At 39.0% G+C, this 24,658-nt stretch overlaps 1 protein-coding gene and 1 non-coding gene across 2 annotated transcripts in view; both read left to right on the top strand.

The window, feature by feature from the left end:
* The window catches only part of tesk2 (testis associated actin remodelling kinase 2), a 60,718-nt gene that overhangs the window by 26,433 nt on the left and 9,627 nt on the right, over positions 1–24,658 (top strand). The window contains exons 4-6 of the mRNA XM_036556478.1: positions 5,419–5,467; positions 20,988–21,134; positions 24,421–24,503. Of these exons, the coding sequence (XP_036412371.1) occupies positions 5,419–5,467; positions 20,988–21,134; positions 24,421–24,503 (279 nt within the window). The remainder of the gene's footprint in view (positions 1–5,418; positions 5,468–20,987; positions 21,135–24,420; positions 24,504–24,658) is intronic.
* On the top strand, positions 21,834–21,963 carry LOC118797562. The gene has a single exon (XR_005005949.1). It is a non-coding gene; the product is annotated as a small nucleolar RNA SNORA16B/SNORA16A family (small nucleolar RNA).

Here is a 24,658-nt window from a genome sequence, read left to right as displayed (position 1 = left end):
CTGGTCTCCGTTGCATTTTTCTGATGTAAATAACATGAGGTTTATGCACTCCCTCGCTATGAATAAGCCTTTACACACAGCTGTTGCTCTGTGAATCTGTTTTTATGGATGAAATAAGCAGAAGCGACTTTTTAACGCACTGAAACCTTCACATCAAGTTCAATATGCGATTAAACTCCCTGAAACTCTCTGTCAAGTGCGACTGAAAGGCACAGACGCTGATGTGAAAGACAGCATTAGCGTTAACTTGTATGTTTTCACAACTTTTGCTTGTTTTTTGTCTATAAAATTCAGATTTCATGTGAAAAGGCCCTAAAGTTTTGTCAGCCCCCGTGGTGCAAACAGAACCTGCCGTAAACATAGTGAATGTACTTGTAAAATACCTGTGGTAAACGGTGAAAATGTCAATGTTTTTGTTCAGATTTATCGATCATTCAAAATTCTTTATTGTCCCAATAGTTTTATATAACACATTGTGATAAATAGTCTCTTAGTTCCAGTGTAGCACTTTATTGGAGTTCATGTTGTTTAAATAGGAGAATCATTTTTAAAGAGCAAACAGTGTTACTTATATTGACTGTGGCTGATAGAAAGTGCTGGAGCTGTTGTCATGTGTTCAGTTAGCCCAGACGGTCAACCGATGGATTGATCATAAAAATTCGTTAATGATAGGTGCCTCTCTAAACACAACATGTTAAACAATGTCAGGAACCAAAGAAGGAAAGAACAGACACCAGACAAGTCTTGGCTAATTGACTACATTTGGGGTGAAAGGAAATTTGTGTTCCATTGATGAGAGCTCACAAAATGTTTTTATAGTCGATTATTCAGGTGAATTAATCAACAAATAATCAAATATTCAGCTTCAGTCACAACAAAGTGTTTAGCAATGTTCTGACAAACTGAGGTTTTGGTGAACAAAAGCTGAATCACCACCACAGAACAAAGGCTGCTCATAATTTGGAGCCACAGTAAGCAATAAACAGTAGCCTAAAATAAGTGATATACTAATAAATGTATAGAGTAATATTATAGCTCTTTATACTGCAGCATCATTTAACCTGAAACTGATACAGGTCAGAATGTTCCAGTGACCAAGGTTAGTAATGTTAACATGAAGTTTTGATGCTTTAGGATCCACACAATTGTGCCCTTTTCCGATTGAATGTAATGTTGTGTTACTGTGCAAAGCTAAGTCACACTTGCAGATGCTGTATGTCAATACTTGATCTTTTGTTTTAAGAAAATGTTCGATGTTCTTTTCCGCCATGATTGTTCTTTTTCTTTCGCTATCTGATCACATCGGTCCGACACGGCCCTCCTCAGGGCATGTCATTAACCCTGCTCCAGGTTGGATGTCACTTTGAACACGTAAACAAAAAATCAACAACAGAAATATTTGATAACGATTTTTTTTTATAGACATTGTCGATGATGTTGAGTGATTTGTTTCAGCCAACGAAAAACACTTGGCACAAATAGAGGCCAGTGGGCAGTTGCTGTTGGCTTCAGTTGCTGCTGTTGTGAAATGTCAAAATTATTGTTCATCCTAATTAAATCTAAGCTACAGACGCAGCAGACAGAGCTGGCAGACGCCCCAAAGTCAGACCTGTAGGAGGATAAGGGCCATTTCTATTGGACAAATTTCACTTTTGGCTTAAATTATCTAGCTTAGCTAGAAATCTTACCAGTGATAAGTCTTGTCTGTGCAAAAAGGCACCACTAGCATTTGTTTTCCATGGAAAACAAAGTTTTATCTGAAGAGATCTCATTTCCGCTACACCAGCCTCGTCTTTGGAGGTGTGCAGACCCCCTCCTTGTACTGATGGTGGGAGTTATAAGCAGCACTAATGCACCAAAAACCTGTCTCGGTTAGATGGGGAATCGTAAGCATTCTTCCAGATGGCGTGTGATGTGTAAAATGAAGTGAAAATGGAAATGAAGGCAGCGCCGCGCTAACACTTGGGAGTGTTATTGGCTTGTGATATCTATTATACAGAGCCGTTCCTATCAGCACTCGGCGCTTTTTGCGGTCTGTCTGCATCTCACTCGGGAGGACGCCAGCAACCGAGATCACGCTGCTCTCTCACTGCACGCAACAGTGAGACATTTTTGACTTTTAGTTTGCAGATGAACTGACAAATGTGCTGTGCTATATAGAGTTCGCGGCTCAAGGGATCTCCTTCATCTTCAACACTGGGTGCAAAGCCTCAGTGACAAATTACAGGATGGACTCCATCTGTGCTTGATTTTTCCAAGGCCTAATATGCAGCTCTAGCTGTGGCTTTTTGTCATGATGCTTTCAAGTAAAAGTATGAATAGTTTTGAGATGGCACAGTACCACTTTTTCTTTTCCGACACCAGTGTCGAAACCTTAAGTGTGTAATCCCAGAGCTGCTTTTAATTGAAGCGTTTCACTTAAGATGAGCATCTGAAAGGAGGCGATTATGCTCAAACTGTTCAAATGCTCTACTACCCCTCCAGGAAGATGAGCCTCATTCACCATTATCTTCCTAAGTTTTTTGAAAAAAATAGTTAAATTAAATTAGTTAAATTAGTTCTTTAGAAAAGTCCTAAGAAAAAGTCCTACGTTCACATTACAAGTCTTTTTTGCTCAAATCCGATCTCTCTGACAGGATGGTTCACACTCGCTTAGGTAAGTGATTCAAATCTGTCATTAATGTGAACGAACCGGCGTCCTGAAATGACCCTCATGAGCTCATCCTACTCAGTAACGTCACGTGAATGAATCATAGGGCATCATCAGCAAAAAAACCAACGAGCAGAACGAGCTTCGCTGAGAAGATAATTAACTCTGATCAGCTCTCAGCTGTTCATTATTAGAGCGAGACGAAGGCGAAAAGGTGAGATGTGTTGCTTTTCCACCGTTTACAGGCTTTAACCTCTGTTCGGCGCTGCTGCCATGGTAGCGCTGAACGATGGTCACGCACAGTGGGGGAAAAAAAGCACATGAATTCCGATCTGAGCGTCTCATTAAGGCCGCATGGCCACGAATCAGATACGTATCCGATCTAGGACCACACATGAAAGTGACTCAGGTCAGATTTGAAAAGATCAGATTTGCGTGTCCACACAGCCCTGAAAACGTCTGATCTGAGTCACATTCGGGCAAAAAAATCGGATTTGTGCCACTTCAGCCTGGTAATTTGAACGTAGCCTAAAAACAAATCCCAAATAATAAGACATTGATGAATGTTAGAATCATTGTGAAAACTGTGTAAGTGGGGTTTAGTAAGAGATTTCTTATAAGAACGGTTGGTGAAACGAGGCCCTTTGTGAGTGAGTGCTATCCACCCCTGTAACAGATATAGCCTGAAACATTTTCTGCTAATGTTTGTCTGATACTGATGCCTGATATCAGATCAATACAGTCTAGAGATGAGAATGATTAACCGATTAACCGTTAACCGAAAAATGTACAATTAATTATTCAACCACCAGTGTTGGTAAAAAGACTTTTCTGTAAACAACAGTTTGTAAACAGTTCGAATAAGTGGGTTTATCATCCAAGTTTAAAAACGTTTTTGAATTGTCTCTATAAATGCATCATAGGCGATAGTTTAAACTAGATAGGCCGACAAAAAAATGATGCGTGCAGCTAAAAATAGAAGCGTTCATGAACATTTTTCCAGAGGACAGTAGCACAACTACACTGTAACACATCAAACATCCCCAAACGATAAGACAGCTGTTTCATCCATGTTTTCAGAGAGAAAGTGTGAAGCACTGTGATGTGAGGAATAATAGAGAGGGACATGGTGAACGGCGGCACCTCTTGAGAGCTGCTGAGGTCGCCAGGGCTAGACCCAGTCATGGCATTTATGTTCTTTTTGCTAGTAATAATAACTTCAGAACTTCAGAAAACAAAACTTTCAGTAGTCTCTTGCTGTATATTCAAGTCCTTTTGTCAACTTTTTGATTTTGGTCATATTACCCTGAACATTTATTGTCAGATTCTCAGTTTTAACAAAACCAGATTCTCACGTAGGGAAGGTTTAATATGGTTTAGGGCTGTTTACTTCATATACACACTAATGCTTAGGCCCATCCAAAAGGGTACTGTGCAAGTACAGTACTGTGCAAACGTTTTAGGCCCATAACAATCATATTCAAAAAGCCATTTAATTGGACAGTAAGCATTTAATTTGTTCAGAAAAAACATAATTTGACAATAAATATAAATAACATTTAATAGAAAAAGTAGTGATTTTATGCATGTCAGTCAGTTCGTTTAATTTGTAGTTATCTCGAAATTTCTAGTTTGGTTAATCAGTGCTTCATTATATTAAATCAAGTGTGTTGCTAATGGAATTTGACAAATCCAGATGATAGCTGGAGGTGTCCAGGAGAAATCTGGATCCAAATTCTGTTCTTCAAACTAACTTACAAGATGTGAAATACTCTTAAACACACTTACAGCCACATTTAAATGATTTAAGTGCCTAAGACTTACTGTGCCTAAGACACAGTACTGTACATTATGATTAAGGTAACAATGTAAATGGCCCCTCCAAGGTATAGTGGTCAATAGTCTTAATGTCCAGTTGTGTACGTTAAAAAGGTTTTTCCCAGGGGAATGCTACATATATGTGCCTTTTCATAGCCAGATGTTGTAAATCACAAAAAACAAGACTGGGTGTTTGTAGTCAATACAACGTAATATTAATAGAATATTAATTTGGTCAATTTTGGTCCTTGACTAAAGGTACCTTAGGGGAGACCACCCTAGTGACAGTGTTGTAACCCTTTCCTAAGCAACACTTCTTAATGTCTCTGTGTGTCAATGCAGAATTCAGTTGATGTGTACATATATCAAGTGTTTCAAAGTGGTTTGGAATGTGAGTCAGTCACAGTATCTGTTTTGTAATAGATGTTCTGATGGGTCGCATCCTTGATTTTAGGTCTGCTGGTTAATTGCTGCCTAATTGTTATCAGTTGTTTTGCATTTGCCAAATTTGCATCTCTAGTCCCGTACCTAGAACAGTTCAAAAGTCAGGTCATGTTTTATAAATAAAAGCACACAAAACAGTGTCAGAAACCACATAAGCAAGTCTGTTTGAGATTGCTTAACACCTCGACCAGTTAGTGGGAAGTGTGAGATGATTTAGGCATGTGGTTTGCACAAAACCTGGTGAGGTATAAGCCATTCTATTACTTGTTAGCTACATTAGCTTCATAGCTCCAGTGCAAAACTAAAGAAGCAGACTTCAAACACTAAACATGTCTTGGTGCATTGACCACGTTTGCAAGGAGGCAATTGTGTAAATTAGATTTAAGTATTTATTTATTTATTTTTTGCTGAGATATTTTCGAGGTAGATTAATATGCAGATAAATGGTATGCATGTTCTTTATATCCCTTGATTTTGACAGAGATGCTGTTGTTCTTTGTCTGCAGGTTCATGGGTGTATGTGTGCAGGAAGGTCAGCTCCATGCCCTCACAGAGGTAAGAGGAGCCTCCGGGCAGGCACAGACACGCTTCTACGACCACACATGCACCACACACCTACTCATCTCCAAATAGCTTGAGAGCAGACTGCACCTCACTGCAAATGTTTATTCACCAAGAGTGTTTTGTGTTGATGTCCTGTGGCCAGTTGTATAGAACATCTTAAGTGAATTTTAGCTTTGGGTGTTCACTTACGCTACGCTTCCTTTTAGCTTAAATGAGGGAAATCAGAAAAATAAAATCCTTAAGGGCAAATTAAACTTTAAGTTTCATTTTTCAAGTTTTCAGATTTTTGGTTAATTGCAAAAAACATGCTGTATACTTCATGGGAAGTCTTATGTTGTAAATAAAACAGTAACAAAGCATACAAGAAGCCCTGCAGATTCTGTTGGACTCAACTTTCGACATCCAAGAACAATACATACCATTTAAAGTTAGGGTAGCCAGTTGGTCTTGGGTTCTAATCCCAGGACTGACTAGATACTCCTGTTTATGCCCTTAGGCAAGACACTTAACCCCCAACCCTGCCCCAAATGCCACAGTCCAAGATTGCACTGCTCTGCAGCGTGCTAAGCGTAGAAATGCAGCAAACTGACCAAGTTCCCTTGTAAGTGGATTAATAAGTTGTAACTTAAGACATAGTTTACCGAGAAGGTTCTGGCTGCAGACATGCACTCTCAGCCTGACATGCACAGCCAGCCTATTGATGACGTCAGTGCTGCTCTGCCACGACAGTTTTGTCGGTTTTATGAGGAAAAACAGCGAACCATGTATGGCTGGGCAACAAGAGTTACACTGAATGTACATTAACGTTTCCATACTGATAATAAGGTAATTAAATACGGAAACTTTCAAAATAAAACCTACCATGACGATAAGACCCGAATGTCGGGTTTATTCGCAGAAAAAACAAAAAGGCTAACATTACTGCTGAAACTCATGAAAGCCACGCTGAAGATCATTCGAGCCGGTTATCAAAAACTGTAATATTGATCAAGTAGAACTTAAGAAGTAGAAATTAAGGATTCTAGGAGGTTGTGATAACGTACAGTCAACGTAGTACCGATTATTTTTGCTGTCTCGTCAACCTCCTAGAAAGTTGTCAGACAACGTTGTCATAACTTTTTGAAGAGCTACATTTCAACATTATGACAATGTAGAGAGCACCATGCAGACGACGCTGTGGGCTCCAACACAGTATGTTGTCACAACGTAACTCTGTTTGCAGGGCCGTTAGGAACAAAACCTGATAGTTCTGCTTCCTAACGGGAATTGGCTTGATGATTGCCGTTAGAGGCCATTAGGAAACGATCCGAAACCATCAGAATCCTTTACGCTGTGCTATCAACCCATCAGGAAAACACAGAATACCATTAGCGACTACTGAAAACCACCAGGAGCCAACAGACACTTTTGATGGGTTTTTCAACAGGGAGGTACATTAAATGTAACTCTCTCGCCGTGTTATGGACGAAAAATGTGATGATGTCGCTGAGCAGCAGCAGCCAAAGTTATCGTGCTGTTGGGCTGCTTCTGCCATTGTGGCAGAGTGCATGTGCATGTGACGTCACTAGGGGTTGAGAGAGAATCTGGCTGAGAGTGCATGTCTGCAGCCAGACTCTATTGAGCTCACCAGCAGTATTATACATTTAGTTTAATTACAAAGCATAAATTACAAAGTTGTCATAAAGCAGCTGTATAAAAACCCGGGTCCAAGCCCCTATTAAGTAAGCCAAGTGTAAGGAAGTGGCAAAGAATAAACCCTAAGAGGAAGAAAGCTTGAGAGGAACTAAGACTCAAAAGGGGAACCTATCCTCCTGTAGTTGACAGCCAATAGCAAAACAATAACAGTGTGTTATGAAAGTAATAAATAAAGAAACAAAGCTAATCAGTAGACGTTAAATAGTTCTCAATTACGCACTACTGGTTATTAAAGGTGCACTGAAATTTCAGCCACTGCATGGTCAAAAATGGTCATTTTTGTTCTTGGATGAAAGAGTAAAAATGGCAGAAATAGTAGAAATGGTGGTTGAAAAGATGCTCTCTAACTCTCTGGCACCAGTCATCACTAAACCATTCAAAAAGTTCATGATGTTTTCTGTAGAAGCGACACCCTAGATGTGGACCTTTCCTTGTAACTATGATTACTTGAGCCTTTGAGTAGCGTGAGTAAAATAATCTGATCAAGTTCACATTTTGGGGCAGAATAATACTGTAATTTCTTGCATAAGAGTCTGGCATTTGTAGCTCATTTGGTTCAGAGTGGTTGACTGTAAGCTTTAAAAAGTGGAGTCACCTGTAGGGCTGTTATAATTACTCGATAAAGTCGAAAATGATCAATTAACATTTACTTTCTCATTAAATACTCATATTTTACATTTTCTTACTGTTCTTACAATATGAAACAGACTGATTGACGCCCATTTTTATCCATTTTGCCACATATAGATCTTTTAAAAATCTTTGATTATTTTTAAAAGCTTTCTAGTTTCCTGTTTTGTTCCAGTAAATTATTTTAGAATTGTTGAAAAGCTATGCATAGTCAGTGATTTGTGGAGTCCATTTTTATACTTTGTCCCTTTCATAAACCTGATTACTTGATTTTAAATTAATTTAAAATGTTGGTTTGTTTGTGTTACACAGTGTTCTTTAGCTCAGCATTGCATCCCTCAGCCTCAGCGGTTTGACAGGAATCACGATTCTGTATCATATTCATATTTTCACTTTTCAGTGTTCTCTCACTACAGTACTCAGCATGCATTACATCAGGGGTCACCAACATGCTGCTCTTTTACTGCCCTGTTGCGACTCCACAGCAGAACTAGATTTTTAGGTAAAAAGTAGAATAATCCTCCTTTGCAGTAAAATCAAGCTCATGGTCCTAAACGCTGGAGTTAATACATAAATGGTCTCATACGCTGCTAACTCACTAACCTTTAACCCTGCAGATTGGGACGCTGGTCAAACAGACGGTCATGCCTAGCTAGTATAGTAAATGGCAAAGACAAGAAAGATTTAAGACAAACATTGATCATTTTGAGACGAATGGACAGACTTATTTGCATTTATAAGCACCTCAGCTAGTTTCCCGATACGTTTAACACTAAAAAGTCGCGAGGTCTTAAATGCTGCAGCCATTTAAGGTGGAACGAGAAACTTCACGCAAGAAACTGGCAGACATGGAGCTGACTTAAGCCTCATATCAAAAGCCTCAAATCAAATTTGGGAGACATTTTACAAGAAACTATTCTACTTCTGAGAAAAAGTTTCCTGCCTGAGATGTGAGAAAAGCAGCTATAGCTGAGCTAAAGCTTAAAGCAGAGCAAAGTAAGTCTGCATTTTTGTTTATATTATATTTTTAGCCTATACTAGAGCTTTAGCACGTACTGAGATATATTTACAGCCAGGATAGAAAAACGTTACTTCAATAAAATGGACATAATGTTGTGGCTCCTAAAGTTGTTGAAAGGACAAAATGGCTCTTCTTAACATTTCGATTGCCGACCCCTGCGTTACAGTAGTACATCACACAGCCGATGGGGATCACTGTGGTGTCACAAAGCCCTGACTGCTAGCCTAGCAATTGATGTGCAGCCTAATAAATACAACCAAGTTAGCATTAGGCTAACTTACCTCAGTTGTTAAACAAAGTTGTATAGAAAACAGCAATTTTAGCTTCATTCAGCACAAAAAACATTAACTTTTAGCTTGGTTTCCCCCTCATCTAATGAGGTTTGACTAAGTAATAAATAAATTTAGAAAAAATAAAACCTCCCCCACCCCAAAGCAGGTGTAGGTTTTTTTCAAAAGTTCCTCCTTCCTTCAAGATGCATCATCAGAAGGGTGTCTTCCTAGTCTTTAAACCAGAAAATCTCACTCTAGAGTCTACTGTGGCGCCACTGAATGAGGTGAGTAGGCATGTCCACAGTAGATGTAGCAGCGGTTAGATTTTTCATTTTGGCCAATGTGTCCCTTTAATCATCAAAATGGTTGGTACTCAATTACATAATCGATAGTGACAGTCCGAGTTGTCTGCCTGTATCTCCACTCAGACTGCATCGCGCCCCTGCAGCTAAATATAAACGCTACTGCTCTGGCATGTGATTCTGTAGGAGTGGAGTTAATTAAAAGTTTGCGGTGTGTGCGGAGAGGATGAATAGGAGTTGGGGGCGGCAGCGCCCACTCTTAGCAGAAAACGACAATGGAATGTAACCTTCAAACATGCAAGTCTGCACATGTCCTTGGGGGAGGACTCGTATTTATGAAAACAACACTACAATGTGTGATTTTGTACCTAAAAGAGAGGAAGGTATTAGGCAGGGTTTTTTTATGGTGTCATCAACACAGCATAACCCAGATAAACAGTTTGTTAAGAATACAGGGACTTGCCAGATCACGGGAAAGCAGTCAAGTCTAAAATCTGGAGTATTACTTCCTTGTAGTCACAGTTCAACAATGTCTTCTCTCAGCTTCATCTCCTTCCCCAGTTTGCAGCCTGTATTGGGGCTGCACAATATGAGCGAATTTCAGTTCAGTCAAATTCAAGTTTGTCATTATACTCATGCGTACATATACGTGAGTGTGCAAAACAATGAAGTGAGCTTGGGCTGTTTTCAAGCATATAAAACAATGTATACAGTATAATTTCAAAGTCTGCAGTCCACATGCATTATCACAGTGCCAAAATGAATGCAAAGGTGAACTGCACAGTACAAAACAGTGCAAAAGTTAGCCTTACATCTCAAAGAACTGTGCGAAGGTTAGCTTTACAGTACAAATAGTGTGCAGAAGTTGGCCTCAGAGTACCAAAAATCAAAACGTTGGTCATTTTTATGCAAAAGTATGCACAAGTTAGCTTTACATTACAAAAACTGTGCACAAGTTAGCCTTACATCTAAAAGATCTGTGCAAAGGTTAGCTTTACAGTACAAAAATGTGCAAAAGATAGCTTTACATTACAAAAAAGTGTGCAAAAAAATTAGAATTTAAATACACATAGTGTGCAGAAGTTATCTTTACAATACAAAAAGTGTGTGTTAGCATTACAATACAAAAGCGTGCAGAACTTACAGTACAAAAAAGTGAAAGTTAGTCACTGGAGTACAAAGTGCGCACAAATTAGTATTACAGTACAAAAAGTGTGCCATGGTTTGCAATTACAGTGTAAGAAGTATGCACAATTGGCCTTACAGTACAATAAATGTGCAGAAGTTTTACAGTACAAAGGTGGTAGATTCAATGCAGTATGTATAAAACAGTATGTAAGGGTTTCAGAGAGTCACTTCAGTGCAATTAGCGATTCTTTTGCTCTAAATTAAAATTGCGATATGCCTCAACAGCGATGTTAAGATACAAAGTGAGCCTTTGATGTAACTTTATAGCTCAGCCTGCGTTATTTAGCCCAAAATTATTGGCGTGTCTTGGATCACATCACTACCTCAATTCATACAATCGTCCACAATCCTTTGAATGATGTATTTAAATGTTCATAACATAATTTTTAACATGTTATTTGTTAGAGGGCTCATTTGCATATTGTAACCTTCTGCAATATCAATTTTGTACGGACCAATATCACAATAATGATTTAAGGATATGTTGTGCAGACCTGGCCTTTATTAGAAGAGTACGCAGGAGGACGTATTCTATTAGAGAGCAAAACAGTCATTCCCCAAGGCTTGATTTATTTTGAACCACTCAGCCCATATGAGTGTATGGTCCAAACAGATAGCCTTGTGCTATTGATCAGTATTGATTAAGCAGGGGTAGGGCTTGCAGACGGCTGATTAGGTGAATGAGTGACAGGTTTTTAGTGAAGCTTGGTTGAGTAATGATGTTATTTGTTATCAGCGCATGTTCCTGTGTGAACTGGACCTCCGGGTAAACAGGATGAGTAATAGATACCTCGCCATGTGCTGCTTTGTCTGTAATCTACACCTCAAGTCTTAACCTACAGCTCACCACAAACAAGCTGAAGCCTGTCATCAATAACACTAAATACCTGGAACCACGTCCGACACCTGAGCTTTCTCTGTTTGTGAGATGAACTGCAGTTTAGTGTCCTGGTTGGGGAAAGGGATCATGGGGCAGCTGGTGCCAGTGTTTAGCTGGTAAATGCCAGATTTTGCCCAGAAGAAAATTAACGCTATGTCTGGTAAAAGTGTTCACTTAAAACGCATATTTAAAAAAAAGTTAAACAAAATAAAACATTGGAAGAGTGTAGTAAACATTAAATCTTTCAAGATTTTACTTATTTTTATTTTGCACTGTTTGTATTTGTCTACTTATCATGAAATGTTCACGCATGTTAATAGTTGCCGCTGTGCACAATGATAACCTCCTGCTGGGGCTACGAGTCGATCCTAAAAAGAGTCCATCCTCTGATTTTAGGAATTTGGGACTTGAGTCAATATTTGCTGTTACTCTCTAAACAGCATGTCTGGAAAAATACGTCCTTACATAATACTCATCAGTAGATGGGCTGCACTTTACTTTGGCAAAGAAAGTAAAATAATGGCTTTTGATATGTTTGCACAGCTGCATGCAAAAATTTAAATACCCCCAGTTAAATTACGTGCTTTATTGATTTTTGTAATAAATATAACACATCCTCTACAGAGAACAAACATAAATATGCCAATTTCCATTTATTTGCGTTTTGAGTTTAACATATTGGAAAAAATTCTAAATTGTTATGTAATTTTTTTTCACAGGACACATTTTTGTTTCATGCCATAGAGGATGTGTTACTTATTTCCACTTAGAAAATCAATAAAATGGGTCATTTGACTAGGGACGCCCAAACTGTTGCATACAACATTGTAAAAACAATGGCCAGTAGCCTCGCAAATAAGCACTGATTTGGTGGTCTTGTTGTGCCTGATATGCTGCTTCTGCAGAGGGGTCTGCCACTAGAATCACATACAAAATACACTCAGTGACATTTTTTACTGAGAACTCAACACTATAAAAACAGCATTGTTGCAGAAAAATTCCACTTTGCTGGCCATAATCAAGACATCATTGTTCTCCCAGAAATGTATCAGGTACTATTTTCACTGCCTAAATGTTTTGTTTGTTTCACAATTCATTCTTTCCAGTCTATTTCAACACTATACAGTTTGGCCAGTAGTGGGGAGACTTCCACTCCCTGCTCAACCTCAAACTTGCGAGAGAGCCGCTGAATGCTATTTTTTTTATCGGTTCCCACCTGAAATATGTGCATGAATAAGGGTCATTGTGTGTAGTTGACTCTTGGATTCGGAGTCGACTCCAGAATGTCTGGAATCAAACAGTCGTACCTGCACCTTCGATGTACAAATTTGCGACCATATTTTCCTTATCAGAGTTTATATTTTAGACTGTTATAGGCTGCGCATTAGACATACAGCATAACTAGGGGTGGGAATCTCTAGGCACCTCACGATACGATTCAGAGGGCTGCGATGCGATTATAAAACAATTATCGATGCGTCTTTTTTTCTATATAGCATTTATATTTTCTCACTGTGTGAGTTCAAGTTTCAAGTTTATTTGTCATTTGCACAACATGTCAGGACATTTATGCATTGAAATGCTTGTGGTGAGGCTCAGCTAATCACTCTACAGAAAGTAAATAAATAAAAATAAAAATACAGGAAAAAACAACTGAAATATATTAAATATACACAAAATATACACAGAATATAGAGACAATATACGTTTTAAAGTGACTAAGTAACTCTGTTATTGTTATTTAAAGTGACTTGGTACTTGTAAAGCAAAGTATTTGTAATGATCAATAATGAATTTACTTCCAGTATCTTTTTTAATAAAACAAATGGAAGTGATGTGGCAGGTGGACTAGAAGGCTCTCATTCAGTGCTTTTGTTTGGAGCACGAGAAGCTGCTGCCACTCATCAGCGATCACGCAGCACATGTTACAGCTATTCAACCCGTTTTTTCTTTAGTGATTTTATAACTTCAGTTTTGGTCTCGTTCATTGTAGAGAGTTGGGGGATCGCTGTGTCAGTAAAGTATCTTTGAGACGGGTCGTGTGCAACATAGCGCGAAAGCCCTGTTTCGCAACAACTGAGAACCACCGTGCAGACTGCAGGTCACCTAGCAGTGATGCGTTTTTATGCGCATTTATAAGCAGCGCAGTTGGTTTCCTGGTACGTTAAATCTGCAACGAGAGACACACACTAATTCAGAATTTAAGGTGAAACGGGTAAATTCGAACAAGAAGCTGGAGAATAAGAAGCGACTTCAGCCTCGTAAGACAGCCGAATGTTGAGAGCCATTTAACTGATCAACTTCTGAGGAAAAGTTTTCTGGCGGAGATGGGAGGAAAGCAGCTATAGCTGAAGCTTAAAGCAGAGCGAAGTAAATCTGCGTTTTCGTTTATATTGTTTAGTCTATACTAGGACACTGAGACATACTGGACATTAAATATTGTGGCTCCCAAGGTGGTTTGATTTTTGTTGAAAGGGCAAAATGGCTCTTCTTATCATTTGTGTTGTGACTCCTGAACTAACCTAGCTTTTAATGCAGAGGGAGCCGGTCGGATTTCTCACTCATCCAGTTGTGGTTTTGTTATGTGCCGCCACAGACTGTCCGGGCGCTGCACTTCCGCACTTCCATGTTCCGCCTTTTGCGTTCCGTCAACATTACGTTATAAATTAAATATTTAGAAAATCGATTTTTGACATTTGTGAATCGATTCAGAATCGTTCACGTCCGCATCGCGATGCATCTAAGAATCGATTTTTTTCCCTCATCCCTAAGCATAACTTTTGGAAAACATTTATTTTTATAATTTACAACCATCCCAGCTTGGCTAACAGTCACTCCTGGACACACTAACCAGCACCAAGCTTCTAGCAGAAACTCTGGCTGACGCAGTGTTTCCTCATTCTCACTCTTGCCATTGGCCCTGTGACCTTTGCTCTGCTTTTCTGCTGCCTGATGCACATTAACGGAAAGGCGTATTAGTGCAATTATAATCACGGGTAATCCCTGGCCTGCTGGGGATTATACTATTATTCCAAGCTGCTGCAACCCAGTCTTACTCCAACCACTGACAATTCCTAATACTGCTGGACTTAAAGCAGCAAGAGGTTTTATTTTCCACCCATGCACTTTACAACTTCCTTAAAAAGACCTAAGTTATAGGATGTTGCTGATGACAATAGGCAGTGTATTGTATGGCTTAAGCTATTGTACTGTTCTGTATCTGTGGATAGAATCATCTAGTTTTGCTGTAGATCAGCCTGAAGAATATTACAAACTCTCATTGCAAACATTTTAAATGATATAGTTTAAAACCGAATGACAGTCATACCAGTTCAGCATTTAATAATTCCACTAACTGTACAATTTCTGTCTATTTAGAAAGTGGCAGTGAAAGTAAAGGAGTCTACTGCTACACTTTCCCTGCAAACCGTTCACCAGGACATATTTACATAGTTCTAATTTCAGCAGTAAACAGTAGTAGTATTGGTAATAATGTGATATTTATGTATGTTGATGTGTCTGCAGTACTGTGCACGCTTCATTCATTTCCAGTCAAAATAGCAGTTAAGCACAACTAATTGATTTTTGAGCATTAGGAAAAAACATATTTAACATAAATGACTTAACAACTAAATATAATATCAAAATTTTCAGTGTATTTAGGGTGTCCATGTTTTACCTTTATTACAGCTTTAATTTTTGTTAGGAAACTTGCTTTCAGTTTTTCAAAGAAATCTGCTGGGATATTTTTCCACATCTCCAGAGTTCAGTCTGAGAAGTGTGTTGCACTTTCGGCTTTTTACTATCCAAGTAATCCCAATCACAAATGTAGACTCAGCAGTCCATAAAACTGTCTATTTCCTTTTCTCAGTAAGGGCTTTTTGACTGCACTTAAATCCTCAGAGGTTCTTTTGGTAAAGACAATGGTTCTATTTAGAACCATGATTTCTGTATAGATCCATTTCATGCTCAAATGGTTCTATGCATAGTGAAATGGTTCTTCAGACTGATGGATAATGTGTTGTATATATCTAGCACCAAAAAAAGGTTCTTCTATTATTATAAGATTGACGTTGTTATGTAAACGAAAGGGTGGTCTCAATTAAATATATGAAAGGTTGGTGCTGTGTATGTATAAATGTGGTATAAGTTAGCAATACCACAGTAATTCTGAAAAAAAGGTTGCTGATGTCATGCGAGAAGATTTGAATTCTGCTCTTTAACTATTGGCTGCTGCCTAGTAACAAACACTACATGCAAAATCCAAAAGTTTATCTGTTGTTTCTCTTGAAATGAAGGGTATTAATAGGGAGTTTGTTCCCCTTTGCTGCAGTAACAGCCGCTTCTCTTTTCAGAAAGCTACATCAGATGTTTGAACATCGCTGTGAGGATTTGATCACATTCAGCCACAAAAGCAATAGTGAGGTCAGGTACTGATGTTGGGTGGTCAGTTCTGGATCAGCTCTTCCTAAAGGAATTGAAAGGAGCTCCATGACTCCATAGAACGCAGTTCCACTGCCCCACATCCCAAATGCTGGGGGGCTGTATAACCTTCTCACTGGGGCTTGGCATTGGACATTGTGACCTTTTAGGTGTGGTTGCTCCAGAGCGTCCCATTCCATAGGTCAGTGCATTGCTATGGCGATTATACAAGCTGTGTGTGCACAATTGAACACCTGTGTCAGCAGTGGCTGCACCTTAAAGCAGCTGAATTCACTAATTATAAGCGGTGTCTGAATACTGTAGGACATAGCAGTTCCCATGCCTGTTGCTGATGATTTAACGGTCATCTGCTTTATTTTTGTACTTCAAAGGGTTCATGATGTCCAGTTCGAGCACAAGCCATGTCAGACTGAGCACTTTCCTGCTCCTCCAGGTTAGCGTTCCACACGGAGGATTAGCTTTATATAGAGCAGTAGGTGGACACACATCGGTAACCTAATCACCTCCAGTAGGAAAGAGTGTAATCCCAGCCTTGGCTGAGGAGCGCACGTCAGCTCGTCCAATCAGGCAGCGTACGGCGTCAGCACTGATCAAACGCTCGGGGCAGGGGCGAGGGATTACGCTGAGCTTTAACCCTTTAGCGAAGAGGAGGACGAAAGGAAGGGGGAGGTGGGCAGACACCAGATGTAGGGGCACTCTGGAGGAATTTGGGGTAAAGAGCTGGTAATCCTGTGCTGGGTCTGAGACTGCAACATGCAATGAGGGCAGGTTTACATGCAGAGATGGAGAGATGGAGACTGTGGGGGTCAATCAGTATAATGACCTGATGGGGCGTAGTCAAGCAGGGCAAAGAGCACACGCAGACAAGCGCAAATGCTTTACTGGGACGAGCTAATTCCTAGCTCATCCCTTATTCCAGTAAGCTACAGAATCCATTCGGTCTTATTCATTTTGCTTAAGGTAGTCTCTAGTTACAGGGACTCTCTGGCCAAAAATGTGACCATTGCTAATCTGTTGTGAATGTGTCTGTTTGGCTCCAGAGTGAGATTCTTCAGGATAGTGACTAGAAAAAAAACATTTTGATGATGTAACTTGAAGGTAGAAGGACCTTTTTTAAAAACTACAACTGCTTTGGGGTGGATTTTTGGCCACAGGATGAAGAGAACAACAAGCTCAAAGCTAAAGTTAGCGAGGTAGCTGCCTGGCTATGTAGATACCTATATATACCTATGCACATAAATACTACACGCCACAGGCTTTCTCATTTTTGAACTGTGTCTTTGTAAAAGAAAGAACCGAGGAAATATTTACACCAATGCTAGCTTAGTTATATCTGTCAGCCAATATTTTGTGGGTAGGTTCACTGTCAGGATTGGTTGACACCACAGGGATTTTTAAAATGATGTAAAATTGTGAATTCTGTCGAATCAGTGAGACCAAGGGACACATTTCTGGGCATAACATGACAAATAACATTAAATAACATCATAGAAGCTAGTTTTGAGCCAGAATACCTCCTTAAAGCAGGAGAAAAGGGTTCTTTGAGTGTTCATGGTTCTATATAGAGCCGTTTTCTTTACTAAAGCATCATCTCTTGTAGGAGTGAACTTTAGGGTCTCTAAATGGTTTATAGCTTGGCTGTGTTCAGGCCACCTGTCTTCCGATTGAAGTAAACAAGGCAGACCAGAGGAGACAGTGATGACCGTATATTTAGCCCAGGATTGACTGGCTGTCTGTCTGCCGTGAGAGACAACATATACACCAGCACCTGCATTCCTTCGCTTAAAAATAGCCATCGCATCACTCGACTTCTTTTGCCAGTTTAACATGTAGGCATGTTTACCCCCTGCTGATTGAGACTCCTGCTGATGTAGCGTCAACCTGCTTTATCTGATGGTCGTAATGTAATGCAACATCCACTGTTTATGTAACACGGCTAAGAGAAGATAAGCAAAGTTCAAGGGTTGAATAACTGATCTCAGTCGGGCTGTCTTAGCTGGATATAGGAGAAGTGTTGATTGCATTTGGCCACCCAGTGAAACCGTTTAGGCTCCTGCTTCGAAAAGGATGATGACTAAAAAGCATGAGTCAAAATGATGTGCTCATTTCCTCTCGTTACAGAAGATAACGTCAGCTGTCACCTCAGTCTCACCCTGGTGTAAGCGCTGTTTAAAGCGATGCTTTAGTACAGAAGAGCGTAAACTTTAGCCGTGTTGAGTAATCCCATTCACACAGATTAAAGCATAAAAGATACACAAGTGGAACAGATAAAGGTGACAGGAAGCAGTTCTATTAACAGTCAGAACCTGGTCAAGACACCAAACCTCGAAGTAAGGCTCGTCTTTGATGAGAGGTCAGCTGTCGCTAATAGGCTCTTTTAGTTAGGTCTTTTAGCTGAATTTTCAGAGCAGATTCCCAGAGTCGTGTTTTGTTTTTTGTTGGTTTGTTTTTTTAAATGTTAGAATCTATAATGAGGGCTGGCCTGAATAATCCAAATACTCAGGTGTTTGTTACGTTTATATTTGTTTATTTACTATTAATCAGCATCGTCCTTTAGTCACTTTTTTTTGGTTCAAATTTTGAAAGTTATTCAAAGTATTTACTGTTTTAAACAAGACTTTATTATAAAACCAGTAGACATTGTCAATTACTTAACAATGAATGTAATTAGACTATAAAATAATCAGGTTGTCCCTTGGTAGTGTTAGCTAATGACCCCCCTCCCCCCCTCCCCCATACAATTTTGCAATGTCCTCCCTTTTCTTTGGAAGACCAGACAAATGACGTATGGTTTATTTTCTAAGTGAAAATAAATGAAGACTTCCTCATTTATGTATTGAATCTTTTAGTTTATTACAATATGTTAAACTCAGCAAGTAAATAGAAATTGTGCACTAAAATTTGGCCTGTGTCTTATTTAAGTGTGTTCCCTGTAGAGGACGTGTTAACTCATTTTCTCTCTAGCAAAACATGTCCTTTGACCTGGCCTGCTGCACATGACCATATAGATGTCTGTGCAGTCCAGTCAAAAACACTGATAGAAAATTATCAAATGGATTTCTGTTAAAAACAAATAATCGACCCTAAAATACCATGACAAGATAACGTGGCCCCTTTTAAGTTTCCTTGAGAGTTTTGAGACTGAAGGTTTAGCATTAGTTAAGAAAAATAAAGTTAGCCTGGATAGCTGGGTAATCATAATCGACAGTTTTTAGCGCTAAGTAAAAGCACCCTCAGGTCACAGTAGTGGAGAAGTTTATTTTTTGTGGTATCAGATAAAACTTATGAACATTAGCAGTCAGTTTACTGGATGTGTCTGAAAACGACTCGTAAATATCGTGCAGACCTTTGGTCTAAAATGCACACACTGTGTCATCCTCGGTTTAGTCACTCATAGTTCCTCATGATTTTTCAGTGCTCCTGCATGATGTGGAGGTCATTTCAGGCAGCATAAAACTGGGACACTGTCAAGTCTTTTCCCCTCTGGCTGATTCACTACTCTGTAACTGCAAGATAACAATCTGTGTTTTTCCAAAGCCAGTTATCCTAGAGCCTACACACACTACACACATGTAATGAAGCATCGATTTTATTGATTTATATATACAAAATACACATTTGCGATAAATGATTGTATCAAATCTATGTATGAATGTTTGTATGTATGTAGTTTTCCATCTGTCTCATTATTAACATTTTTATCAATATTCAGTAGATGAAAACCGGCTTAGACTGGACAGGGGTGTTCATTTTTAAATGTTTTATTAATGTGTGTGTTTACCAATTTTCACCATAGAAATCCTCAGTATTGGAGTGAAAAGAGAATCAGTTATATCCCTCTTATGCTAACATGCACTGTTGGTGCTGGTTATATATGTACCGATTGCTGTAGTGAATTGCATGAAGCAGCCAGGTAGTTGTAGCGTCTGCTCAGGCAAGATCAGCTCACTGTGGATGATTTAGCAGCTATATTGAGAAGATATAAAACAGAAGGCAATTTTTTAAACCACTTAGAGGATACTAAGGCTACGTTTACACAGCAGGTATAAGTGGCCCAAATCCGATCTTTTTCCTCAAATGTGACACAGATGTGTGTCTGTGTGGCAGTGTGAACAGCAAAAACGCATTGAATCTGACATTTTCAATTCCGATTTGAGACGCTTTCATATGTGGTACTGAAATCCGATACGTATCCGATCTGCGGCAATGCGCCTCAGTCTGAACAGCCAGATCGGAATTCATGACTTTTACGTCAATCCAACTCGACATTCGTCATAATTATGCGCTACTGAGACTCATAAACATTTAGTCTGATGTTTCTGTACCGAAAATTAGAAGAGACTCATCAAACCGCTCAGTGTTCAAACGGAACGGCCGAGCGCGGCTGGAGGAGACCGAGGCTGCAGCGTCAGAGAACAGTTTAAAGAATCCGAGGACACGAACCAAAGAAGTGGCCACGCCGAGTCCAGCTGTCAACCACTGGAGCTTTATACTCGGTCCTGTGATGCTGGTAAAGACTAAACTGGAAGCTGCGGGAGTGACTGGCGTTCGCTGGCCGTCATGGTTGTTTACCTCTGGACGAGCCGCAAGGTGAAGCACTGTTCTTTTGCGCATGCGGGTCAGTTTAGGAGCTGATCTGTTCAGACTGATGTCGCAAACAGGTCACATTTAAAAGATAATGTGAACAGCCAAACAAAAAAATCGGATTTGGTGAGAAAATCAGATTTGGGCCACTTTTACCTGCTGTGTAAACGTAGCCTAAGTGTTTCTTTTCATGTTAACTTATGCTGCTTAACCAGTTCCATTGTCAGCCATGACAGTTTAGGCCCATTGTAGTTCCACAGAAAATCAATTTTAATTGGTGCTTCCCAGTGTGAAGATTGATCATTAAGTTAGTAAATATTTGATTGCCGTCACCCATTTAAATGTCACAAGTTCAAGTTTAAGGCCACAAATGAATCAGAATGTTTTCTCTATGCCTTTAATTGGGAGTATTCACTCACTGTGTGTTCTACTCAGGATGATTCCAGAAAAGCACTGTCACTCATGTCCACTTTGGCATTTGTGTATTTTCTTGCAGTACATTAACGGTGGTAACTTGGAGCAGCTGCTGGACAGCAACAAGTACCTAAACTGGGCAACACGGGTTAAACTGGCCTCAGACATCGCGATGGGCTTGGCCTACCTGCACTCAAAGGGCATCTTTCACCGAGACCTCACCTCCAAGGTATATTCCAGTGATATGATTCTGATGAATTGTGAAGAGTCCTGATAGAACAGTGGTAACATTGCTAATAATGAGTGAAAGTTTGTGGAGAGCAGGCTAGCATTAATGACTTAACGTTTAGGGATGTGTACCATGACTAATAATCATTTTCAAGTATCTGAAAGAGTTCATGAACGGATATCCAGTTACCTGCAGGGGAAAAAAACACATTCAATATAAAGCTTTGGCTTAGCCATTCAGGTGAAAAGTACTGGTGTTGCACAAAAGCTTAGCATCACAAAGAGTAATACATTAAAAAACATGTTTTATTATATTTAGAAATGGTTGGACGAAGTCTTACGTTTTATGTTGCATGAGTAACATAACAGAGACTGCCTCAGATGAGCTAATAAGCTAAAGCCACACCTAGCAGGTAACACTGCATGCTGACGGAGACAGAGGAAAATATTTTAGCCTGTTTAGCAACAGAGGATGATCTGACGCTGCCTTCCCTGTCACGTCCTTGGCAACACGCCCATGTCAAAGCACTCGTGTTTGGGAGTAGCAAAGTAGCACAAAGCGTACGAATTCGCAAAACTTTCACATTTTACAGTTCCATTAAAGCATAAAATCAGTGTTTCCTTCATTTATTTTTTTATCTATATTTCTTCTCCTGATGAAACATAACATTTACCTGAATAGAGATTTCAGTATTCAGATACTGGCACCTCAGAAAGTTAACGGAATAGTTGAGTACCCTTGACATCATAATGCAGCCAAAAATAACATGATCTTTTAATGTTAAACTGTTGTTTTTTTTTTTATTGTAAAATTTAGAGGATCTCCGTTTCTTCGTCTCGTGTATTAGTTTCTCCTCATCCACTTTGGTTGAGATGGGCACGGAATGACACGTCAAAATTGGAAACAGTCCTTTAAAAGTGACGTGTCACTTTGGTTCATGTACAGTGATGCTGGAATCATATCAGCATCGTCAGATATTTAGTGGATCTAGTCCTGAATTTCTATATCTGAAATCAGCTCAAAGTTCCCATATCTGAGCATCTTAATCGACTATAATGGGAGCTCTCTGGTGGTGTCATTGTACTCATTCGCTTTGCTTGCTGTTTGGACAAGGTGTTAGGGCCTGTGAGTGGGCCCACACTTTAATGCCTCATTACTTAATTACTTACTTTGAACTTGACTGTTTGTGTGTGATTTATATATATGTATATATATGTATATATATTTGTGTATATATATATATATATATATATATATATACACATACATATATATATATACACATACATATATATACACATACATATATATAAACCTCGGATCTCCGTTTTTGTCATTTTTCAGTATTTGACATAGTTTGAAAACTGCTGTTGTGCTTTACATTGTTTGTAAATTTCATGAAGAATGCAAAAAGGACTTGGAACAAATTTTGGTTCCTTTGACTTACATTAAAGGTTAAGTAGGTTTTTTGGAGATACGAGGTGTGTGTGTGTATGTGTGTGTGTATATATATATATATATATATATATATATATATATCATATATATGTATATATGTTATACACACACACACACACACACATATATATATATATATATATATAGCCAGGCCCTAACTGTGCACATCTGTCATGCGTTTTCCCAGACCAAGACTATGCTCGACCATATTTTTGATGTATTATATTTGCATATAACTATTACAACTAATATTTGTCATAATTAAAATGATTGGTTTGGTTAAATGTCTAAATGTTATGTCTCTTGTATGTATGTATGTTTATGTACAAAAAATATAATAAATAAATAAAAATTGTGGCCCCCTTACAATATGAATACGGCCCACTGAGTGGAAACCACTGCTTTAGCTATAATTTAATAGTGGTCACTGAATAATTCATAGCGGTTACTCAATAAATATTAACAGTTTTCAGTTCTTAAGATTAAGAACTAATAAGCCTGCAGTTTTAAGGGGCTAGTAATGTATGTTAGAGGTGACACAATACATTGTGATGCAGAAACCATGTTCAAACGTTTTCCCTCGTCCACACTTCATAATATTGTTAGAATAACTAAATAGAAGTAAACTATCATAAACTCAGTATCGTGAATCGAATGAGCTGAGATGAGTGAATCATTACTCGCCCAGTTTAGACTGTGCTTTGCTTTCATTCACTGCATTTCTAGACTGCTTTCAGTTCATTAGAATTTCTGCATTTTTCAAACGTGTTCATAGTAAAACTGTTCTTCTGTCACGTTTGGCTTGCTTTGTCTCTCATTTAACATGCTGATCCGCTGCATGCTTCCCAAAATGGAACCGCAGACTAGGAGGTGCTTTTCTGCTATTCACATCGCTGCTTTTGACAGGTCTCGTGATTCAAAACAAGGATGCCAGTTTTCTCTGTCTTAGAAAGCATCAGTTCAGGAAACTTTTTCCTGGTCATATCAGAGACAGATGATCGTCTGCAGCAGCGCAGCATTTCTGTGTACTCTAAATAGGAGGAACGGTCCAATCAGCAGCAGGACAGGTGCACAGCCATCAGCTGTGGCTGGAATGCACTGGCATTTCCTGTGTAGACCGTCAGCTGTTGCACTTTCTTTCCCTGTAATTATACACTTTGGGAATCACCCTTGACATTGGCTTCCCCCAGTATCACATCTCTGTCTAGCTCACTTAATTGGCCCTTATTGTAATCTAGATGCTGAGCCACCCAGTTATTAAATGCTTTTGGGTTTATTTACCACAGACAGTTAATTAAATCATAACTTATAACACATGATCAATATCAACCTCTTTATCGTTAGAATTGAACAAGCCTTTAACCCTTGTGTATGTAAATGAGCTCTGTTCTGATTGGCTGCCCTGTATTGTGTCTCATTCAAAAAACATGAAACACTGCTTATAACTTCAATGTGAATAGGTAGGCTAAATAGGCAATAAGAGAAAGTAGTTATATTTACGTTCTCTTGTAGAGGATGTGTTAACTTATTTACATTTAGAAAATCTACAAAACTTGCGATTTGACTGGGATATTCAAGCTTATGCAACTGTATATAAATCATTGGCTTAATTTTCATTCATGGACTGTCTGAGCTGGGAAGTGAATATATTTTGAAACTCACTTTTAATAGCATTTTTTTTTTCTTTTTTCATGATGTGGGCCCTTTAACTAATATAAAAGATTAAGATATCTAAAATCTCTGCCCAACAATATCATTTTCTGCTATGGGAACTGACATACAGATATAAACGCATCATAAGTGTATTTCTGTGTTTGTGTGATCGCAGAACTGCCTAATCAAATCGGATGAAAACGGCTACACTGCAGTTGTTGGAGACTTTGGCCTTGCAGAGAAGATCCCCAGTCATGAGTGAGTGAGCCTATTTACACTGGTTATTAAATACTTCTCATATCCACATAATGATAAGTTTTATCCACATTTCATTGACTCCCGGCCACATAAACATGTTTCTGTTAAACAGAAAGAAACACAGTTTGCATCAGTGCTGTTAATCCTGCATTACA

This window comes from Colossoma macropomum, unplaced genomic scaffold, assembly GCF_904425465.1.
Source record: "Colossoma macropomum unplaced genomic scaffold, Colossoma_macropomum, whole genome shotgun sequence".
Lineage (NCBI taxonomy): Eukaryota > Metazoa > Chordata > Actinopteri > Characiformes > Serrasalmidae > Colossoma > Colossoma macropomum.
The sequence above is the reverse complement of the archived record's forward strand: the minus strand, read 5'-3'. Positions and strand labels throughout refer to the sequence as shown.